Raw genomic sequence first — 22,987 nt, forward strand, 5'->3', positions numbered from 1 at the left:
AAAAAGAAACGAAAGAAGAAGAGAAAGAAGAAGAGAAAGAAGAAGAGAAAGAAGAAGAGAAAGAGGGAAGCGTCTCTTCACAGGTGTCGCTCTAGAGCACTATTACTCGAGAAGGCCACATTTGCTGCTGGTACCGCGAACGTGGATGGTAAACCGGTGCACCAATGTCGCTCATTCTCAGCGACCAAGTTCTTTTAAATTGAAAATTATATTGCAAATGAATATTAATCTTCATACATTTTGATCCATCGTAACACGTATAACATAATCTCTCTAATCATCAGCATAATATCACTTATTAAAATCATAAACAAAAATAAACAGTAATAATAATACTATGTAAACAAGTATTGGTGATTTGCGTGAAAATGAACTAAAGGCTATTATAAAATGAACATTTTGTATTGTTGATAGATTATTTCAGTTTTATGCCAAAAGATTGTGTATAGAAATGAAGTCAACTATTTTAAATTGTGGAAAAAAAACGTGAGTTTATTTTCGATATGAATAGAACTGGAAAATTGTTTATCTTTTGAAGAAGACGACGGAAGGAAAACTCTTGTGCGAGTTTCTTAGGCAAGGTACAAAGTGCAAGTTGCAAGGTGCAAGGTGCAAGGTGCAAGGTGCAAGGTGCAAGGTGCGATCAGATGAGGATCGTTTGAAGAGACGAGAAGACCGGTCGTGCGTGCGTGCGTGCGTGCGTGCGTGCGTGCGTGCGTGCGTGCGTGCGTGCGTGCAAGCGTGCGATTGCCGTTATGTAATTGGCATCACTTGAAGCCACGCGAACAAGCTACAACGTCAGAATCGAAAGTAATCGACCGATATGAATAGTTTCAATTTTCATGGAAAAGATCATTTAACAAGTTGAGGAAATGATCAATATCGATTATCGTATATATCACTGTCTTTAGTTCCATCGATTTTACTTAGTCAGTTAATTTCCTAATTAGGTTAACAAAAATCTACTCTTGCTAAGAGCGATCTGATGAACTGTTGTAACTCATCGATAAGATATGGAAGACGGCATGCAAAATAGTCTACAATCGGAACAATGGTTTTCAATGTTTGAGAAAGGAGATAAGCGACCAAGTTCCATCGGTAGCGGAGCCCTACGTTTTATTCGTACTCGCAGCAGCATCCAAAAAAATATTAAGAAGCACTGCAATAGGTAGGATTTTGATTTCGAATCTTGTATTTTTCTGTTGTTTGTCTTCTGTTTACCACTGACTGATCAAGTTCCTTTTTTTTACATCCTTATTTATCTCCTGTTACGGAAAAAGTGCGGTTTGACGCCTTAAAGTACTTATCGATGCCTTTTTCTTCTTATTTTTCTTTAATCGCGAGTTTTGTGTGATTATCGACCCACGTTCGTGCTTGTGATAAGATCTCATCTTATCGACATTTTTCATACTTAGCATTTGTTTTATTCTTAGAACGTTATCTTCCGGTGTATAGTTTGTTAAGTTTCAAAGAGGTCTCTAACGAATCCGTTAAATAAAATAATCCCTTGAATTAATCGATAGAATGAAAATGCGTAATGGAGAAGGCAGGTCTACCGGAGCAAGTTCAGATATCTGTATGTAAACCTAAGATTTTGTGGTATGTATTGTTCAGTGAAGTCAGTAAAGCCTCACTGCCCCATTACATTTGGGTATGGGCAGGCACTGATATTATTCGATGAAGGCTGATAAGCCTTTTAGAAGGCTGTAGGTTTTTCACGTATTCTGTACTAGCTTGTCGCAAAAATAACAAAACAGCACGTTTTTCGTAAATTCTGTGAATGAAGATAAGCCTGTGCTAAAAACTTGCTAGTGTTATGACTTTGCAAGATTGGATATTGTACAATAATGAAGAACAATAATATAATTACCTACTTGCCGTTGCTAGAAACTAATTGCTTTCAGAGTAGGAAATAAAATATGCTTTCGTCGATCACGATACAATGATCCGTGAAAAATTCAACCATATTTACAAGTTTTTTTTGCATGGCTCTTCTGAAATTCTTTGTGTGCGTGTACGCATAAGTGATGTACCGTTATCAGCCCTGATCCGATCGCGAGAAACGTCAAGGAAGAGAACGTAATGATAAATAACATTGCAAGATCTTCTCTCCCCCTCTCTTCCTCTCTTTTCCTCTCTCTCTCTCTCTCTCTCTCTCTCTCTCTCTTTCTCTGTCTTTCTGTCCCCCTTTTTTCCTCCCTTTCACTCCTTCTTCTTCTTCTTCTTCTTCTTCTTCTTCTTCTTTATTTTTTTCTTCTTCCTTTTCCTTCTGTAAGCTGAAAGACGACGTTTCGGCGTTCTTCAAAGGAAAGTGACCAGCCTTGGAATAACGGAGCAAACCTCTTCGAAAGCAACCGAAATCTTGCTTATGCATGTACGTAATATTCACCATACTATTCTTTTACTTCGTACTGTCTGAATCTTCTCAATATATCAAACTTTCTGCATATTTTGGAAAATATTCTCATTCGACGATCACTAATTTTGTAGTAGTACTTTCTTTTATTATCCTTTCCTTTGTCATTTTTATCTTTTCACATCGTAAAACTATTCTTTACTTAAAAAGAACAAAAAAAGAAGGTTATTACCATTAGTCATAATGTTGCCTTCTATGAGAATTCATAGATTCGCTTGTAGATAGTAGGAACTAGTAAGTACTTGTCTATCCGAGTCTGGCAAATCGAATGTACAATAATACATTTCGTTTGCTGCGATATTTTCAACAAAGGTAATTCGCCACGCCGGCTGGGTATCTTGTTGTCCGATAATGGTTCTCGAAGAGGTTTCAGGTTCACAAAAGTATTCCGCTCATGACGCGTGGCCTCAGATAAAGATCTAAGTAGGTAGCTGCACAATTTAATATCATAGAATATACGACTAATAATACTAAATGAATCTTTTCAAATATTATTTTAAACAACCTTATCTACCGATTTATTTAACGTAACTTATTTAACACTATTCTGGGGATTATAAGATAGTGTCAAATAATATAGGAACACTAAACACAACTTCGCAATAAAACTATATATAACTTATATGACTTAATTATAATATAACTCCTTAATATATTAAGGATAAATGACTCCGTTTTTTTGATTTATGTAAAATTTAATTTTATTCCACTTTGTAATATAGTAATATAGTAACAATACTTAACCAATTTTTCCACTCATAGGACGCATTCAAAGTTATAGGTATACTTAAGAAATATTCTAATTCTGATATGCGGGATCATCGTATCCGTACCAGATTTATATAACATCGTTTCTGATTCACCCTGTATGTACATATATACATATATACATATATAAGTATGTTGAGCCATACTCTAAGGAGGATCCTTAAATATAAGAAAGTAACGAAGGAAAGGGTTTCTCCGTGATGTCCGCTCCGTTCGGAACCGTCAGGGGTCAGTGAGCGGCTCCGGTCGGCCAAGCTGGTTCTGAATTCTCTCTTTTTCTTCTTTTTCTTTAGCTTCTTTGTTCGATTATTTTTTTTCTTTCTATCTTTTCACTCGTGTAGGCTTCTTTCCCCGTTTGTGTCGACTTCTCATCACGTCTTGAACGAATGTCCGATTGCAATAAGTCTCACGCTTCTATTGGCAAGTTTTAGAGTCACAGACTCTTCTTTCTTTCTTTCTTTCTTTCTTTCTTTCTTGTTTTACCGGTAAAAACTATTAAACACGGTCCAGCAGAGGTTAATCGGAGTACGTCATGAGTCGCAATTCGTCTTGATCTTTCTTATACTCTTGTGAAAATTATAAGAGCGGTGTAAGATTCTTGTAACAGGCTAAATAAGAGAATAAATACAAATCCATAACGCGTAACTCAAATAATATTAATCGAAAGTAACAATATTTGCGTGCTGCGTGATTCAAATCATAGAGTTATTGGAAATAAAAGTTTTGATATTGTCTTATTAATTGCCAGTGAAAAGTTATTGTGTTTTTAAAATGATTGAAAATGAAAAAGAAATTTATATGACATTTCTGACAGAAACATATTACATATTGTAATTATGAATAGAAAAACAAAAGTTTGCAACGTCTGTTACACTTGTGTGGGTATGAAAGCTTGTTTATGATATTCCGTAATACAATTTGCGCTTAGCATTAAGTATTGATGCACGTTGAAAGAATCTCATGTACCATCGACAAAATATCATACAAATGTTACTGATTACCAATCCTTCCACAAGCATTTTCAAAGACACGAATCTTATTTTGTATTCATCCTGATTAAGAATGACAATCCTTTTCCGTGACGCATGATAATACATAGTAAATGATCATTGGAGTTATTCCTGAGCACGATGCAAAGGAGAAAATATTTTCGAGTAAGGGGAACGGTGACAAGAGCGTGCCGTGTGAATGCAGGACTCTCGAATGATCTATCGGATGGTCGTTATTTTGGCCGTTGTTTGGCCGTTGTTTGTTCATACACGTGTACTAAAAGTTTCACAGTGTCTGTTCGTGCTGAATCTTCTTGGAATATTTTGCTATCACCGTGCAAACAGCCTAAAGCTTTCGGAATCGTGTTCATTGCGATCACCATGATGATCATAAGCATCACGATTGTGTTCTAAGGTATTCCTAGGAAGACGTTAACAAAACGTGAGCGTGCTTTTGTTCTAGCACCAACACGTCATACTCTATAATCGACGTGGTATATGTTTGTGATCCTCCTCTTTTTCTTATTCTTCTCCTTCTCTTATTCTTTCAAATAGGCAAAGCGAGAGTGCACCTACGTATATAGGTGTACACGTCCACTGTTGGTGGAGTTCCAGTGACCTGGAAGCGAGAAAATGTAATGAATATTTTATAAGAGAGCAAAACTAACCTCCGTACGGATACCGAATAGCGGCACTGATTTAGCATCCGCGAGCATAATGCTGTTACAGCTTTAGAGAAGACGTTATTTTGCCATTTGATCGTTAAAGCCAAATAAATTCACTGCAAACGCGATTTGCATGATACTTTTTAACCGATCTATTCATATTACACATGCCATCCTTTTAACTATACGAGCATATGCATATCTAGTAGATTTATGCGATTAAAGTGAGAACGATCAATTTATCGACGAGAAATACGGATTTTTTTCATACGAAAAAGATCTTGGTGTCTCTATCTTTATCCTAGATATAGTATATCCTTTTTTTGAAATTCAGGTATATGTGAACCTTTCTATGAATTTGAGATATCTTTATCTTTGGTCAATCAGGTATTTTTTTCCTGCCACTGCAAAGACCAAGATTGGATGCGTTACGCTGTTAGAATACGATCTTTGTCGCAATGTCGTCGTCATCGTTGTCGTCGTCGTCGTCGTCGTCGTCGTCGTCGTCGTCGTCGTCGTCGTCGTCGTCGTCGTCGACTGCCTGTAGTCTTAATCTCTTCTTGTTCCTTAAGGAATAACCGCGAATACAATCATAGTATATATCCATGTATGTGTGCATATACGTATTTAACATATGAAACACCACGTAAAGCACATAGGTACGTGGATAATCGCGTTCGCGCTGAAGTACCAGCCAGCGTGATAGGTACGTATTTCATGCTATGCAGCAGGAATCATTTCAATCGAACATTATCGAGATGGAGTAGAGTCACGTAACGAGCCCACGTAGAGTTAGCTACGAGGCAATCAATGGAACAAGCGATCGCGCGTGTGCTTTGTTTTAGGTATATGTCTATATATGAGTTTCATATGCTGGCATATAAGTGCGTAGGTGTTACATATACATTCGGAGTGGTACTTACATAGAGATGTATATACGCGATCTACACAACACTCTCTTGATTCGATTTTCTCTCTTCCCTTCGAGGCCAGAGCCCTATAATAATAATAATAATTTATTAAACAATATATAATAATTATTATTATTTAATATAAATATTATTTCTTATTCAACATTTTGGGTATTCTTAACTTTATTACTTTACTTCATGGTAGTTATTAACATTAGTTCTATTACTTTTATTACTTTATATATTTAGATTGGATATTTATTTTTTCAGGAACTTCAGATGAAAACATTTTATTTCTTTATTACTTACAATGAAATTATTTCGAAATATTTTCAATAGCTTATGCTATTTTCCTTTTATATATTTACTATCTTATACGAGCTTGTACGTACGTTCTTCACATGTATTGTCCTACGATAAGGTTTCCATACTACACCATACTATTTTCCATACTACATTGATCGGATAGGGACCTTCTTAGATAGGTTTCTCCTTTTGTGCGTATATAAATTATACCTACATAGTTACATATGTAGGAGATATGTATGTACATAGCTACATATCGTAACGTTTAGCAGCGATTTCGTTTCACTCTTTATCGTCTCCTAGCACACGACACCAACGCGAATTACGCGATGTAGCTAAAGTTTAACGTAAAAAAATGTGGTCTATCGCATATTTTATATTCTCAAGGAGGGTTACAAGTCTCATATATGAAAAGTTCCAGCATCCTTATGAAACGTCGATTGGCTTTCACAATGAATACGAAATATGATCGATAAAGTTTTACAATGGTTTCGTAGATTATCGTTTAATTTATTATCTACAACACAATATATTGAAGAGTTTACAATTAGATACACTATCGTAATATCGTACATGATTAGAGGTGGCTTGTACATAGGCGCTAAACGACCAACTACAATTGGTTGAAAATCCTTCATTTTTCTTCTTTGTGATCCAATGTACTTGTTATTTATAAACTTTCTGATTGTTTTAGTTGGCACCATTTTGAAGACATTGTTCAGAAATTATTCCGACTGCATATAACTACATATAGCCTAACTTTTAAATATAATATAAATTCTAAATAAATCCATCTACCAAGTTTATAAACGTTTATTCCATTAAAATATGAACAAAAAAATATTTGCTCTTATCAAGAATTTATAAAGCGGCACTTTTCTTTTGGATAATACACGCATTCTTAGAGGAAATATTAGAATAAGTTCCTTCATAAACTTCATTAATGCAATAGGATTAACTATTTAGAGTTTAGATGGAAAAAGTTAAAACAAGCGAAGAATTTTTCTAGAAAAATTGTCTAACTTTGAACGAATATTATGATTTAATATAAGTCGTTGATTACATTGCTATCGTTAGGATACCACCAGTATGCTAACGAAGGAAAACATGAATCTCATACTCCTACAATCTTCCTACGCTGACTAGAAGAGTTCGACGACTTTTCTTAAGCAATTAAGTGAAGAACGTATAACAGTGAAAATTTTTGTAATTACATACTACCAGTCGAGAATCAAAAGATGATTTTTTTTTTCTATAAAAACAGTGTATAATCGAATTTATTAAAATATTATAGAGAAGATTTCAATTAAAAAAATTCCAGAGTAAAAATGGGAGGGAGTAAGTGCAGACAAGAAATAATTTCAATCAAATAATTAAAGTTATTTTAATGAAAAACAATAATGAATAAAATTATACAAAATAAAAAACACTTTTCTTTATTTAAATTATGTTAAAGGATTTTGTAATTATTAAAATTATTAAAAATAAAGAAGAAGGATGAAAATGAAAAAGTGGAGGATAAGAAGGAAAGCAGACAATAGTAATCAAGGACAAACATTATTTAAATGCGATCGCCACTGCCATTGGTAGCACAGAGAGAAAGATTTTTGCAGACTATCATGGTTGCAGAACAAGCATCATCTATTCTCTTTTTCCTCTTTTTCTTCCTTCTCCCTCTCTCTCTCTCTCTCTCTCTCTCTCTTTCTCTTTTTCTTACCCTTCTTTGTGTATCTCTTCTAATACTTTTATCCTGTGCAAAGAGAAATAAACTAAAGTTAGGCCGTACATCAGTAGGCTTTACTACTCATTGTCAAGAAACAATGAGTTTGTGACGCGTAAACATAAGTCCTTCCTTCCTTCCTTCCTTCCTTCCTTCCTTCTTTCTTTCTTTCTTTTCGATGGCAATTCCTTTTAGAAAGGATTCTACTGTTCATTACAATTCTTAAGGTTTCGAAAGGCAAGCTTATAAAACAATCTTGTGTGACATGTAGAAAGATGTTCTTAAGAAGTTACGTTACACTTATCTTGAATTCGTATTTAGAATATAAACATAAAAATACACGATAACAAGTAATGGATCTGGGTAATTCAATGGTTTGAAGATATTATGGGGATATGAAGTATATAAAAATAATTTGAAGTAAAATTTTTTTTTTTAATGAAGATCTTACAATGATATCTATGCTCTTCTATAATCTGTTAACATTTAACTAATATATCAGGTGATTTACCAACATAAGTGGAATAACGTACTTCAAAATTATGATTGAAATACATATAGTTGATGTCGTTAGGAGGATTTAAAAGGATGCGTCAATTAATAAACGAATATAACATGAACTTGCTTCCTAGGAGGATCCTAAGAAGAATAAAAAGATTCAGGGTCAGCAAGTTTTGGATGAGAAAAAGAAAACGAGTGAACATGTAAAAGGATGCTTGTTAAGGATTGGAACATAGTTGGGAAAAGACATACGCTTGTCGCGATCACGAGAAAACCAAAGAGAAAAAGATAAACGAAAAACGAATAGGGGAGAGTGAATGTGAGAGAGAAAGAGAAGATGCTGCCGGTGAGCTAGAAACATGAAGAAGAAAGAAAATGGAAAGTGTAAATGAGAGAAAGAAAGAGAGTAAGATGGAGAAGAAGATGCTGTTTCGAAGCAAAAAGAGAGAGAGAGAGAGAGAGAGAGATGAATGTTCGAAGGAGTATAGGAAAAAGAGAAGAGAGAAGAGAGAAGAGAGAAGAGAACGCGAAGGAAGAGAAAAACAAAAACGCCATGAAGCTAAAGCCACACAAAACTCGAAGAGTCGGACGAAGAGTAAGAACTAGAACCAGCCCGGGAGACTTCAGACTATACAACCAGCCATGGAAAGGTTTGCGAGGTGGCGAGAGAGGTTGACTATATACAGGGTGCTCCGTAAAATTGCGAATTTTCATATGTTTTGCCCATACCCAAGGGTATTCTAAACGAATAAATTGAAAAAAATATACGATAAATTAGAAAACAAATAGTTTTCATTCGTATGATTATTTCTTATTTAAATCACGTTTAGTATGATATTTGCTGAAAACATTTATTATGTTTTGCATAAAGGTTGCCTTTTGACAATTGATTTTACCGGGATTCATATTATGTGAAAAATTTAATGTTTGCGACTCTTTAATGCTTATAAGTTTCGACCTTAAAGTCGTATGTCTTTTGTAATTTAATCGCGTCGTCGTCGTCGTCGTCGTCGTCGACATCGTTGTCATCGTTGTCATCGTTGTTTACGTCTTCGTCATCGTTTTCGTCGTTTTTGTTGAAGATCGAACGATAATCGAAGTAGACAGATTAGAAACGGTGATATTGGAATAAAGAAAAAATGAAAGAAATAAAGAGAGAAAGAGAGAGACAGGAGAATAAAAGAATACGATACTTCGTCGTAATACAGTCGAGGAAAGTTACCAGGACGTCACGTAGAGACATACTCTCATTGTTTCATTTTAGATCGTAAAGTATGATTAATATGAAACAACATTGGTAGGAAGTTTGAGACCATATCGTTTGCTTTCATAACGGACTGGAAGAAAACCCTGTTAAATGTTATTATTATTATAAAAAAAGTATAAGAAAACGAAGTATAGTAATAATTGAAACTATAAGTGAATGTGAATATTAAGAGTATTCCATTTTTGATCAATTGCGATTACTTTAAAGAGGAGTATAATCTCGAAGTTACTTCCGGAATGGTTATATGATTGTTTTTGAAAATTCACAAGACAACGAGAAGGACGACAACAATAACAACAACAGCAACAACAACGGCAACGGCAACGGCAACGGCAACGGCAACGGCAACGGCAACGGCAACGGCAACGGCAATGGCAACGGCGACGACGACAGGGAAGCGCAAAAAGGAAGGATAAGAAAAAAGGCAAAGAGATAAAGTGGTATGTAGAAGAGGGGAAGAGGCACCCTTAAGGCTGGACCGGGAAGATGACCGGACCTGCTGTGTAGGCTGGCCCGAAGAAACCGGAATTTTCAACAGTGGCGTAACACGCCAGATAATACACCCGCTGGAGTCACGAAACTTGCTGTCGATATACTGAACCATTCTTTTTCTTTTTCTCTCCTTCTATTTTGCTTTTTTCCTTTCTCGAGGTCGAGATCTTCATGTCTGATTAGAGCCTTGGACGAGGTTGGCCGTTCCTTTTATCACGAAGCTCAGAGACTTGTTCTTTCCCGGTCAATTAAGTAACCTGCGTTACGCGGCTAATTAATTTCAGCGCAATTAATTAGGCCCATCTTGGTCGAATCGCTAAGTACGTTTGCTTATATTGAGTCTTTAGCATTACGTACACTTACCTCTCTCTCTCTCTCTTTCTATTTTAATTTCACCAATCGATCGTGCTCGAGTTAAGCGTTTCGATGCTCATTAAATTGATATGGAAATGACGATTCGACCAAGATTTCGTTACAGATTGAGACTAATGGTAAAGGCGTGAGATTAGTACTATAATGCGTTTCACAGCGAGACGTTATTTGCTAATACGAGTAGAACGAGTCTCGGTACTTTTCTTAGTCTTTCGTTGATGTCTCTTCAATGAAATGAAGAGACATCAACGAAAGAGGGGCGTTCAATATTTTCGCTAACTCGGGCGGGCTACATTTTTTGTATAACCAAAAACTGTTTTTGCCGAATTTAAGAAATATATATGATAGTTAAGTTGTTAAAGAAATAAATTAATAAATAATATAAAGTTAAGGACTATATTGTTGGATTTTAATTATTGTAGATTGGGCCACATTGAGCTTGCTTGAATACGAGATGCGACAGCATGGGGGTTAGATTAAATTAATATAATAGTTTCTTATCTGTTTATGATTTTAGTATTACCGATAAAGAAGAAATTGATAAATATGATCAGAGAAGTTGTAATACGAGTAAGAGTGGAGTTGCACGGTGCTGAATGGTGGTGGCTTCTAGTGGCGTTGGCCAGAAGTATCAGTGACCTTGCCAAGGTCATCCTGTCCTAACTACTTCTCGACCCTTACCGTGTCTCCTCTTTGTCTCTGACTCTTTCTCTCCCTCTCTCCCTCTCTCTCTCTCTCTCTCTCTCTCTCTCTCTCACTTTCTCTTCGTTACACACTCGGCCCTTATTATTATAAAGCATTCGTTCTGATTCCCCCTGAGGCGGTGTTCGTATGCCATTCATACACCTCTCCTTCGTCTTCCACACTCGTCTCGTTATTCTCGTCCAGTCTCCTCTTCTTTTCTACTTAAACAAATTCTCTTACTTTTATTCTTTTTCTTTCCATTTTGTCTGTTCTACCGTACACACGATCAGACCTTCTTTCCGGACCTTTTTTCGGACCTTTTTTCGGACCTTTCTTTCTTCATCGGCTCGATATTGAAATCTAATTAATCTAAATCTAAACCATTGATGAAAATAGACATTATCGTTACCTAGAAAATTCATTTTTAAATAATCCCTCGTTCACAAAAGTTTATTTCTTTTTTTGTTCGTACAGTCAAACTCTATAAAAGAGAGAATATGTCGCATTTTGTTCACACTTTTGTTCACACTTTTGTTCACACTTTTGTTCACACTTTTGTTCATATTTTTTGTTCTATTTTACAGGAACAAATCAGGTATGGAATACAGGCACAAATTGTATGGAAATAATATTGAAAATAACGACGGCGGAGGTGGAATAGGAAAATGGCTGCGCGATCATTTAAGAAGCGGTTCAAAAAGAAGCCACGATATTAATTCGTCATTGGCATGTAAAACAAATATTAATCTCGTAAACGTCAGTTATGAAGAAAAGTATTTTTCTCGAAGTATCGCTTGCACATCGGAAAATCTTTACTGCAGTCTACCAAGAGGAGACCACCATGGACGTCATGATTATAATAATAGTATACGAAAGAACTCTCATGGAAATTATTGCAAGTCCCGAGGTCAGGATAGGCCGCGATCGAGTGGTTCTAACTATTACGAGAAGTTCATTGGCGTTGATTCAGGTGGTTTGACGAGAGGTGGACCAATTTACAGCAGCGAAGGTAAAAACTTGAAGAAACGAAATCGCGATCGGCGCAGGCATTCGTTGAACGAGCTTCGTGTACACGATCGACAACGTCGTAGAAGGTGAGTAATGATATTTTGTTTAATCCTCCTGTCGGATAATATCAACGATTATTTATCGCTTAAAAAAAAAGATTACAAAGTCATTGCGAGGACATTTGGATCGAGATTAACGGTAATAATATAAGAGGGATATCAAGAAAAGTTTTCTTGCAAAATCTATCGATAAATCTTGTCCCTTTTCTTTTTGTTAAAATGAGCTTGCACTTTTATCATTTACGATGACATAGCAACGCAGACCGGACATTGATGCGATGTCTCCAACTCGTCTGTTTTTAAGCCTAACCTGTGTCCGCCAAGGTGCGCTGTAGTTCGTAGTTCGTAGAAAGCGAAATAGGAATTAGACGTCCACCAAGTCGATCATTCCCGTTTAAGATGTCCTAAAGGTTCTTAAATTTGAGTAAAAGTTCTTTTATTTGAATATACTTATACTATACACTTTTGTTCAATTTATAACCGTCAACGAATTTATCGCTTCTCGCCTCGTCATCGAAGCTTGCGATCGCAGCATGTACGCAAAACAGGGGAATGATGAAAGTTGTTGTTGTTGTTGTTGTTGTTGTTGTTGAATTGAATGCACTTTAATGCCAATTCATCGAACGAAATTATAAAATACATTGGTGGTCGTGTATTCGTGTACTCGTCTTCTTTTGTTTCGTTTCCTCACCTTTGGCAAGGTCGCGCTAACGTTCGACGTTCCAATGGGATAGCAGCGTGCGATAGTCGGAGATGCTTACAATGATCCTCGATTTTGCTCTTCTCTTTTATTCCCTTTTTATAAAGTCAGGATGCTATACGCGATTACTCTTTCCCTCTATCACCTCGTCGGACGTGTAACGCGCTTCGTGTTTGAAAACCGCCCCCTTCGTATACCATCGGTTTCTATTTCTGTCTCCTTAAATTACAAGCCTGTCCAGAGTGATTCAGTGCATCGACGTAAGAAGCGTGGTTAGTATGGTTAGAAAGACAAGAGAGAGAGAGAGAGAGAGAGAGAGAGAGAGAGAGAGAGAGAGAGAGAGCATAATCGAGCTCTCGGAGATAGTTCCTCTGTTCCTCTATTCCTCTATTCCTCGTTGACAGCATCGTCCAAGTAAAATTCACTTGACTAGAATGATTTATTATCAAATACGTATACGTACGTACACATATTTCTAACTTTCCTCGATGATTACCGCGTCCCAATAGTAAAAGACATTTTTGTATTTATTATTTAACAATCCCTTTCTCTTGTACTTAACACTTGCGTTAATGTTTTTCTTTTGTTCGAGCTCATTGTCGATGTCACGTAGAGTTACGTTTGAACGTTTCGGGAAAATAAAAGTTATCGAAACGTGGAATGGGGTTGTTGTTGGATCAGTTAGGTTCACGAGTCGTCAGAGTAACGATATAGGATGATTTAGCGCAGCAGTCATCTTGCGCCCTCACGAATGACTGGTCGGTCGTGGAAGTGGCTTCAATTACAGCTTCAAGTGATAAGTGTTGTGTTGTAAGTGTCCATATCTAGTATGTGCCCGGTGTGTGTACGTTCAGAATATATGGCTGTCTTCGTGCTCGTCTCTCATATAAGTTCCTTCTTCTTCTTCTTCTTCTTCGTGGCACGTAAAAGAGAAAATAAGAAGAAGAGACAAAAAAAGACATTAACTTGGACAGTATCTCTTTTCCGCGAGGCCGCAAAATACCAGCATGGTCAAGTCGAGTTCATCGTACGTAACCCAGAAGAGTGAGAGTGAAAAAGGTAAGAGATTTCAAAAAATAAGCGAGAGGGAAAGAGCTGGAATCTCTTGCTGTAAGAAAGAGAAAGAAAGAGAAAGAAAGAAAGAGACTAAAAACCAGTGTTGTTGGGAAGCTAAATTTACGACGAGGGCCGCGATAACCTCGATAGTCCGACACAGGCATATAGACACCCCGTAACCAGCGAAACGTCTATCCCTGTCTCTTTTCTTTTACCTTGAAACTTTACGTTCGCCCGGTTATCGCACCACGCGGAAGTCTCTTAGACTCTGCTACCCCAACACACGCTAACGCCAGAATATAAGTTGGCCCTTTCAGAGTAAATACTGGTAGTATCAATGACTTTACATTTCAACTTAAAATTTTTAACCAGATGAGAGATTTTGTGTATATGATTAAACTTAGCACGATTTGATTTTTTTTCTTGTTTTTTTTAACAATTTAATTAAATATTACAACAGCAACACATACTCTGTGTTTGACGAGTATTATCAACGCTTTATTTTTGCGACAAGATATTTTTAATCCAAAAATTATGAATTACGCGCGAATCATGTATCGTTTATCCTATAAATTAGAAAATGATCGGACATGTAAGTAGAAAACGTGATCTTTCGTTTCAAATATAAATAGAATATCCTCGTAGTCCGGGATGACTTGGGATTTTCTTCCTCTTTTTCTTCCTCTTTTTCTTCCTCTTTTTCTTCCTTTATTTTTCATCTTCACTGCTTTCTTCTCCATCATTTCCCTTTCTCTCTCTCTAAACTTCCAATTCCTTGAGCACCATGACTTCACCAGTTCTCCAGAACTCTTTTTTCTTCCTTACAATCCACTCCACGACTTTAACACCTTCCCTTCTTACTTTCTTGACAGCCCCCACAGGGGGGAATTCGAGTCCTTCGATAAAGGGTCGACGACATCGAAGAATATTGTTCAGAATATTGTTTGGAATATTGTTTGGAATATTTCAAAGATTAAGAAAATATCTGAAAACGTTTAAACCATTATTTGGATTGTATATATCCTATTAAAAAACAAACTTTTGCTCGAACAAAAAAACATTAAATATAAATCCCATATTCTGGTAGAAACGAGTAAAAAGCTAACAAACGATTAGCCAACTACTCTTAATGGAATAGATAAAGAAGAAGGACTCTATGATCGAAGATGAAGAAACCTAAAAAATATGAAAAAAAAAATCAAAGAAGGAGAGCCAGGAGGCTCTCGATTCGAACTTGGCCAGGCACGGCGTATTGGCGGTGGGATTAATGGTAGTGACATCTCGCTCGTGGCCAGATGAGATTTTCACACAGCTCACGTTGCGTGCAAGAGAGAGAGAGAGAGAGAGAGAGATCTGGAGGAGGAAGAAGTAGCAAAGGAAGAAGATGAGGAAGAGCAGCATGCAAGAGAAGAAGAGCCAGAGGAGGGAGACTGGAGAGAAGGAAAGGCGGAGGGGGATTTTACTCGATACGAGTCGAGTACGTTGACCTTAGGATTGAAGCCACGTCCTTGAGGATACCAAGATGGCGGGTTTATGCAACCGACCACAATGGTATCCGGGCAACATTTCTCTTTCTCTCTCTCTCTCTCTCTCTCTCTCTCTCGCTCCGTTTCTTAACTTCCTTTCTCCGTGTACCCTCTCTCGAGTCGCATTCTATTTGACGCAGAACGATTCGACGCGCTCTTGCATTCTCGAGTGAGAAAGAGAGAGAAATCGAAAATGAGAGGGTGAGAGAGGGGTAGGTACATAAGTGAGTACTCGTGTAGACGACGTACACACTTACGAAGTTAGGAGACGCGCGCGTTTAAGCCAGTCAGTCCAGTTTCCATCGTAGCCTGCACAGACGAGCCTGGAATAAGCGGTGATTCGAAAGGAAATCAAATCTGAGGAAAGGCCAACGAACGGCCCAACGACACGGCCACGCTTATGATACCGCTCGCTCGTTTGCATTTTTCTCGCACGCGCTTGTCATCAAATGTTACGTCGCAACTGACACATTGATACTTCTATAGAAACTCTCTATTGCGTCCGAGTTTAAATTATAACTTGTATCTTTCTATTTCTGAGTTAAAGTTCTTATCTTATTTTTTCTTTTTAGAAATTTGTCCTGATATTTACCATATATAATATATGTAAAGTAGAAAAATATTAAAGATTGTGTGTTTTCACATGAAAAAAAAAGAATATATTTTACAAAAATTGAATGCTCGTTATATATGAAGTTAAGAAATAATGAGTAATAATAATGGATTTTAAAAAAGATTTGATTAAGACTATCGTTCATTTGAAAAGTAAGATAAAAGAAAAAATAAGTAATGTAAAATTATTCTTACAAGGGTTTTTACGTTTTAATGTATGGAAAAGTTGAAATGAAAATTCTGAGATAAATTCGTTCGATGTCTCTTTCCTCCCTTCGACTTGGAATCTTCCTGAGTTGGAACTCACGAAATTGGTACGTCAGTGTCATCGGCGCGGAAAAACTTGCTCCGCGAGTCGAAACTTGGAGCCGCGAGAAAAAAGCAGTCGGGTTTGATACACGCTGAAAAGAACTGGAGAGTAGAGGTGGGGAGAGGCAAACACGGCACGACACGGCACGGCACGGCACGGCACGGCACGGCACGGCACGGCACGACACGGCACGGCACGGCACGGCACGGCACGGCACGGCACGGCACGGCACGGCACGGCACGGCACAGCACGGCACGTTCGAATCCTCCCTACGAGAGAGATGAACACCTTGGCGCGTTCTACGTTCGCGACATGCATGATGCACCTACGAGATGAAGAAGAGAGGACAGAAGAGGAGGAGAAGAAGGATCCTTGATTCTACAGGAATGCAGTGCTGGCGACCCACGCGCCCTCCACTACCCCTACCCTCTTAGTTTCAGTTTTTCTTTCTCTTTTTATTTTTCATACCTTCTATCTTTCATCTTCGCATTCACGAGATCTAATCCATGTATGGGCACTTGTGCGAACGCTCGCTCATAGCGCGATACGGCTCGACTTGTTCTCTTCTTGGCTTGTTTTTCACCCTACCAGAACCTGTAATCGGGTTAATGGTTAGTGCAGCACCTCTTGTAAACCTCATCTTTTTACCTCATTCTTTGCTATTTTGATTTTAATTAGAGTATTTATGTAGCTATCTAAAGGAATGTTCAAATACGTACAGCGTAGAATGAGCATTTTATTATATTGCCTGATGGATGTCCTTTCTTTCGTTGCAAGAGTGTAAGCAGATCGTAACATTTGGGATTGAACAATACAATTTTGTAATTATATAGAATTTAAGTTCAACTGTTTTCGTCGAATCACAAACGCTGTCAAAAACGCTGTCAAAACGCTGTCCAAAACGCTGTCCAAAACGCTGTCAAAAATGTTGTCAAAAACGTTAGGAAACCACCCTCTCTTTTATCGTTGAAAAAGCTTTGTACCGTAACTTTCTAATATCAAAGGAGAATACTCTTTGATAACCAATTAACATAATTAAAAACGATGGAAACGGAAAATGAAATAACTGAATTTAACCTAAATATTGACGATGAAAATCCTAACGTCTTTTTACATATTCTTCACGACAAGAAAGAAGAAGAAGAAGAAGAAGAAGAAGAAGAAGAAGAAGAAAACCGAAAATACAACGATAAAGAAGAGAAGAAAATTTATCTGACGTGGGATGAGTCAAACATCTTCAGAGAGGAAGAGGAAGAGGAAGAGGAAGAGGAAGAGGAAGAGGAATACGAATACGAATGTGAATATGAATATGAGCTTGAGAAGAGAGAAGAGAGTAGCACAACAACGCCAAGAGTTTCTTCAGCAACGATGGAAAAGTACAAAGAGGATGAGAAGGAGAAGGAAGTCCGAGACTCAGTAGAGCCCGATTACGTGCTCGCCGAGATACCTGCAGAGGTTCGCATAAACCTGTCATTCTCTTTCGTTTTGCCCATGGAATTGCTATTCCTCACGACCTTCGTAATACCCTAAGACCCTTCCCATTTTCTTTCATCTTCCACCTACGCGTATCTCGGCCTTCGAACCTTTTCTCAACATCCATCTCACCCCTTGCCGTTCCCTGTTCCTGTCTCTTTCCGCCTTTTCTACACGTTACTATTCACCATTATTTGTTCTTTCTTACGAGCTAAGACTTTTCAAGAGAAAGGGGTAAAAGGGTAAAACACTTGGAGAAGCCATCATAACGTATCTAAAGAAATAATAAAAATCAACATTTTTCTTGCTTACCTCAACCCTTTTCTTTCTTATTTTTCCTAGGTTTTAGATGATCGGGAAGCCACGATTGATATGATGAAAGGATTGATTTCAGAAATGAGATTACTCAGGAGAAGAAATAAGCTTTTAGAACGTCGCGTTTATCAACATTTCCAAAAGGTCCACTATTTGAACAATTATATTGAACAATTATATGCAATTATTTTGATTTTTAATTTTTATATTAATTCCTTTCAACAAATGTTCATACAAATGTTGTCTAGATACAACAAAAAGTTACAACCAGTGAGATCGAAAGTAAAACGGCCGAAGAAATGGAGAAAATTTACGGAGAAGCTTTAGAAGCTTACAAATTGCAGATTGACGAAGCGACTGCAAAGGAAATGCAATTTTTCTTTGAGATAGAGAATTACAAGGACAAGGTGGAAACTTTGAAAGACGAGGATGAACGACTCTTCAAAGAATTTCTCGCACGTGAGAAAGAGATTGCCGTTGGTCTATTTTACGTTAAGACCGGAGGAAAAATTTCGGAAAAAGTCGTCGATGTGATCGCAAATCGTCAGGTTATATTTATCATCTTGGTTAAAGACAATAATGTTAATCTTAAAAAATAGTCCACACTAATAATAACTAGTTAATAACTAAAGTCTTTTAAATAAATTTAAAGTATTGTAGAAATTTGTATTGTAGATCTTATTTCCATGTTAGACGGTACGTCGAAAAGTATTGGCACGTGATCGTTTTTCTAACATCGCTCTTCAGCACCGTTTTCACCGTATCGATAAATTCCAACAAAATGTCGAAGTTTTAGGAGAAGGTATGACGATTGTGGATTATGAGGCTCTTCGCATGGCAAATGTTAATCACGTGGACAAACTTGACGAGCGCATGCGGGATCTTGAAAAATTACGAACCCTGTACGTTATTCAATTTTTTAATATACAATATACAATAGATATTTTCACCAAAATCGAATAATTAAAATATAGATAGAGTAGATCGTTTTATTGCCATGATTATTGCTTTATTATTTAGAAGGAGTATCAGTTGTAATTACTAAGGTATAATTACACATACACACAAGTGCATTACTACTAATTTAAACCAAATTGATATTTCAAATATGTATTCAGTTTCATCAAATAATTCTTTTCTTTTTCTTTTTCTTTTTACACAGCTTGGTATTATTGAAAGTAATATCAATATTTAATGTGTTCTTGTATAATTAATTACCGTAATTAATTGACGAAAATAGACTTGTGGAAATGGTTAATGCGGTGGCTCATTTAAAAGAGAAGGAAGTATGCGTTGTAGAAGACATGGAACGTGAACGAAATAAATTGACGAAATCACGCGAAGATGTTACGAAGGTTAGAGAACAGTTAAATCATTTTCTTGTATTATTACGAGATTTAAGAGAAGAGTATAATCATAAAAGAGAAGAAGCTGGTATGCTCGGAGTACGGTGAGTTTCCGATATTCTGACAAATTCGAATGAATTATTTTAATCGTATATTCATCCATCGATTCATTTCGTTTAGGCCTATTTTACGTGAAATGGATAAAGCAACAAAATTGCGAAATAATTTGATTAACGATATTGAAAGAATGAAATCTATATTAGAAGAATATATATAGACTTGAAACTGAGAAAAAGAAAATAACTACTTCGAATTTATCATCTAAAACAAAAATTCTTTGAATACAAGTTATTTCAATTTGTTTTTTATTTAAATTGTAAATAATTTCTTTTTCGAACGTGTGGAAATATCTTAAATGCAAGCAAAATTTCGTTTAGAGTTCTCTTTTTATTTTTATTTTATAATGAAAATATTGAAAAGCACAGATTTATTTGAGGACAACATAATTTTGAATTGAATTACGTTTACTAACAAAAATGACAAAAGTGAAAATATGTTCGTCGACAAAACAAATCTCCGAAATTAGAATTATTTAAATAGTTTCACAGTTAGCCATTGCATTATATCAATAGAGAACTACTTGAATGAATCATAGTAAATTCTAAGGCGAAATTTTTCTTCTCCTAGTATAAAAAGCACGTGAACGATCTTTGATAGGATAAAGCAGAAGTTTTGCATCGTTAAGGCGCGACAACTTAATATCGTATTAGACGAGACGAGACGAGACGAGACGAGACGAGACGAGAGTATGGCAATGAGTATAAACCATTCCCCTTGATCATAAACGTCAAAGAGGACGTCGTAGTATCGTTAATAAATCACCAATTGTGCGCGATAATTATCGATATTGTTCGATATATGCTTGTTGTAAGCATCGATACCTAGTATATCTACTATAGAATCGATGTCTATTGCGAATATGCGATGTTGTGAGCAAGCATCTTATCGTATTCCATGAGAAGTTTTTCAAATGACTTTAAACGGGAAACATGGAAAACAAAACATTGGATTTTACACGAAATTTTATAATTTATCGTATCGACGAATAGAACTATATTAATGTAAGTTTGTAGTGAAACGTTTAGCATGTTATCGATGCTAACTCGATCTTATTAGATGTCCGAATTATTTATAAAGAGAATAAGTCCATTTATACGACTCATGTCGTATTTTCATGACATGAGGATACATGGGATAAATATATCCCATGCATATCGCTCGTATGTTATTATAATACGTAGCACAGGATGCTCCGATTATTATGACAATGAAGAATACACAATATCTGAGGTCATAAGTTAGTTAATATGTCAAATAGGATGCGTATTAAAAGGGTTAACCGCAATTCCATTTAATACAACTGGTAGATCTTTGGATTTATTTTCCATCTCTTTAGATCAATCATTTTGGATTTAATTTCAAGAAGGCGCTAAAACTAAAATCATTACACTATGTTTTTGCTGGATATTTTATTATACCGAGGATAAAATAATATTTTTCTTTGATTTATTTAACGATTATACCATTGAAAACGATTAGCTTTCGTTCATTAAATGTGTCTCTTTAAATAAAGTCATTTTGTCTTAAATAACATGTTTCATAAATTTAAAAATAATGGAAATATATATACATTTCAAGTGATACAGTTAAATGGTACACCCGGTATTATCTCCAACATAAGAGTTAAAATACAAGAAACGTTGAACCGATTCAAGTGACTCATACATAATTGTAGCATGCTCGCGCTTAATCGTCGCGCACACGTAGCTCATTAATTTATTATCTTCTCGCAGCAGGATCATTTGAATCTCGATTACACGATTTTTCTCTTTAAAACGGACTCGTCTCGTTCAGTGATCCGTTGAAACGCCTACGGACCTTTTAAGCGGACTACGTCGATCCGAGCGCGCGTCACACACACACACACACACACACACACACACGATATGATCGTATTAGGTAAAACAAATAGTAGAGAATATCAGGTGGGTTCGTTGAAACATCTTTTGACGCAAACAGTCTCGGTTAGAATAAGTATTAATGATGGGTTTTACCATGGAAAGAATAAATCTACATGGTAATTTGAAAGACCAGCCGCGAAGGATTTACAGAGCCCATCGCGTGACTTATTTTGAGCTCCTAGTTAACTGGATTACTGCATTAAAGTATTAGTGTATAAAGAAATTAAATAAATATAAAAATATATATATATATATGTAAATATGTACAAATGTAAAAGGAAAGGAAAGGAAATAATATAATAGGACAGGACAGGACAGGACAGGAAATCAGATCAGATCAGATATAAGGCTTATAGCTTACAAATGAAAGAAAATGAAAATATGTAACATTATAAGACTTATTGTCTACAGAAGGCGCGTCGTGACAACGGTTCTCCTTGTCATCGTTCTTGTCATTGTCGTTGTCATCGTCGTGTCGCATCGTGGTTCGATCGAAAAGGGCGCGGCATTTATCGAAAAGGGATCTTTCAAGCTTCCTTCTTTCCATCTTCTCTTTTCTTTGGATGATTTGGGGGACCAATTAGGGCCGGCGTTGAAGCCATTAATCCTTTTTGGTAATTTGTCCGTACTCGGAATTGATTTAAGGCCGACGCGTGGACGAAGGAGGAGGGCAAAAGTAAGGCTAAGACGAATGTATATTCGTAAGGTGTATATACTACGAAAAGAGATAACGTGTCAATTAAGCTACCCTGCAATTCCCTGCGGTGAAATTATGTACAGAGGGCATGACACGCGAGATGATAAATCACATACGAATAAGCTGCTAACTTCTGTCCTCCTTTCGACGAATATTTATAATCTATCTGTTATTTTTCTATTCGTTTATTATTATAAACACATATCAGCATTATTTTATTCACAAATGGATAATAAGATACGCCTAAATGTCTGTTATTTATAATCATTGAATTCATTCCAATTGAGTTAATTACAATTTCATGTAAACTTTCCAATTCTTCATAAATTGTTTGAAGTTGCATGTAATCTTATTTGTTTCTATAGACCCTATATAAATCCGTCTAAACGTTTAGATAATAAACTGGATACACCCGTACACATTGAAATTCGAATACGTAACATTAAGCTTCAAAATGTTCTTCTAATACGTCAAGTCAAATGGCAACCGTCTGTTACACCTTTCGTTTACGTCGAGATTGTAAGTAATTCTTTGCAATGTAACCTAAAAAGCAAACAGATCGATCGAAATCGGCGTAAGCCAAGTGGCCAGCCAAGACAAAATCGTAGAAAATTGAGAGAAATCTTGTGGCAAATTATGCAGATCGATAGAGATTTGCATTCACTTAGCATACACCCTGATCGTTTCAACATGCGCCCACACTTGTTAGAAGACTTTCATCTGTTTACCATAGTAAAAATATACGCTATCTAATCCGGATGGATCTTACGAT

The 22,987-nt window shown here is 36.4% G+C and overlaps 1 protein-coding gene across 1 annotated transcript; it reads left to right on the forward strand.

The window, feature by feature from the left end:
- Positions 1 to 486: 486 nt before the first annotated feature.
- Positions 487 to 22,968, forward strand: LOC149033269 (uncharacterized). Its single transcript, XM_089169853.1, has 9 exons — positions 487 to 1,168; positions 11,676 to 12,185; positions 17,605 to 17,818; positions 18,179 to 18,295; positions 18,400 to 18,699; positions 18,845 to 19,053; positions 19,392 to 19,601; positions 22,581 to 22,734; positions 22,858 to 22,968. Exons 1-9 carry the CDS (start codon positions 1,014 to 1,016, stop codon positions 22,966 to 22,968), a joined length of 1,980 nt encoding a protein of 659 aa, XP_089025979.1. The 5' UTR covers positions 487 to 1,013.
- Positions 22,969 to 22,987: the final 19 nt, after the last annotated feature.

The sequence above is a fragment of the Polistes dominula genome, unplaced genomic scaffold, assembly GCF_049000335.1.
Source record: "Polistes dominula isolate Pdom_NZ unplaced genomic scaffold, Pdom_raw_medaka contig_49, whole genome shotgun sequence".
In the NCBI taxonomy this organism is placed as follows: Eukaryota; Metazoa; Arthropoda; class Insecta; order Hymenoptera; family Vespidae; genus Polistes; species Polistes dominula.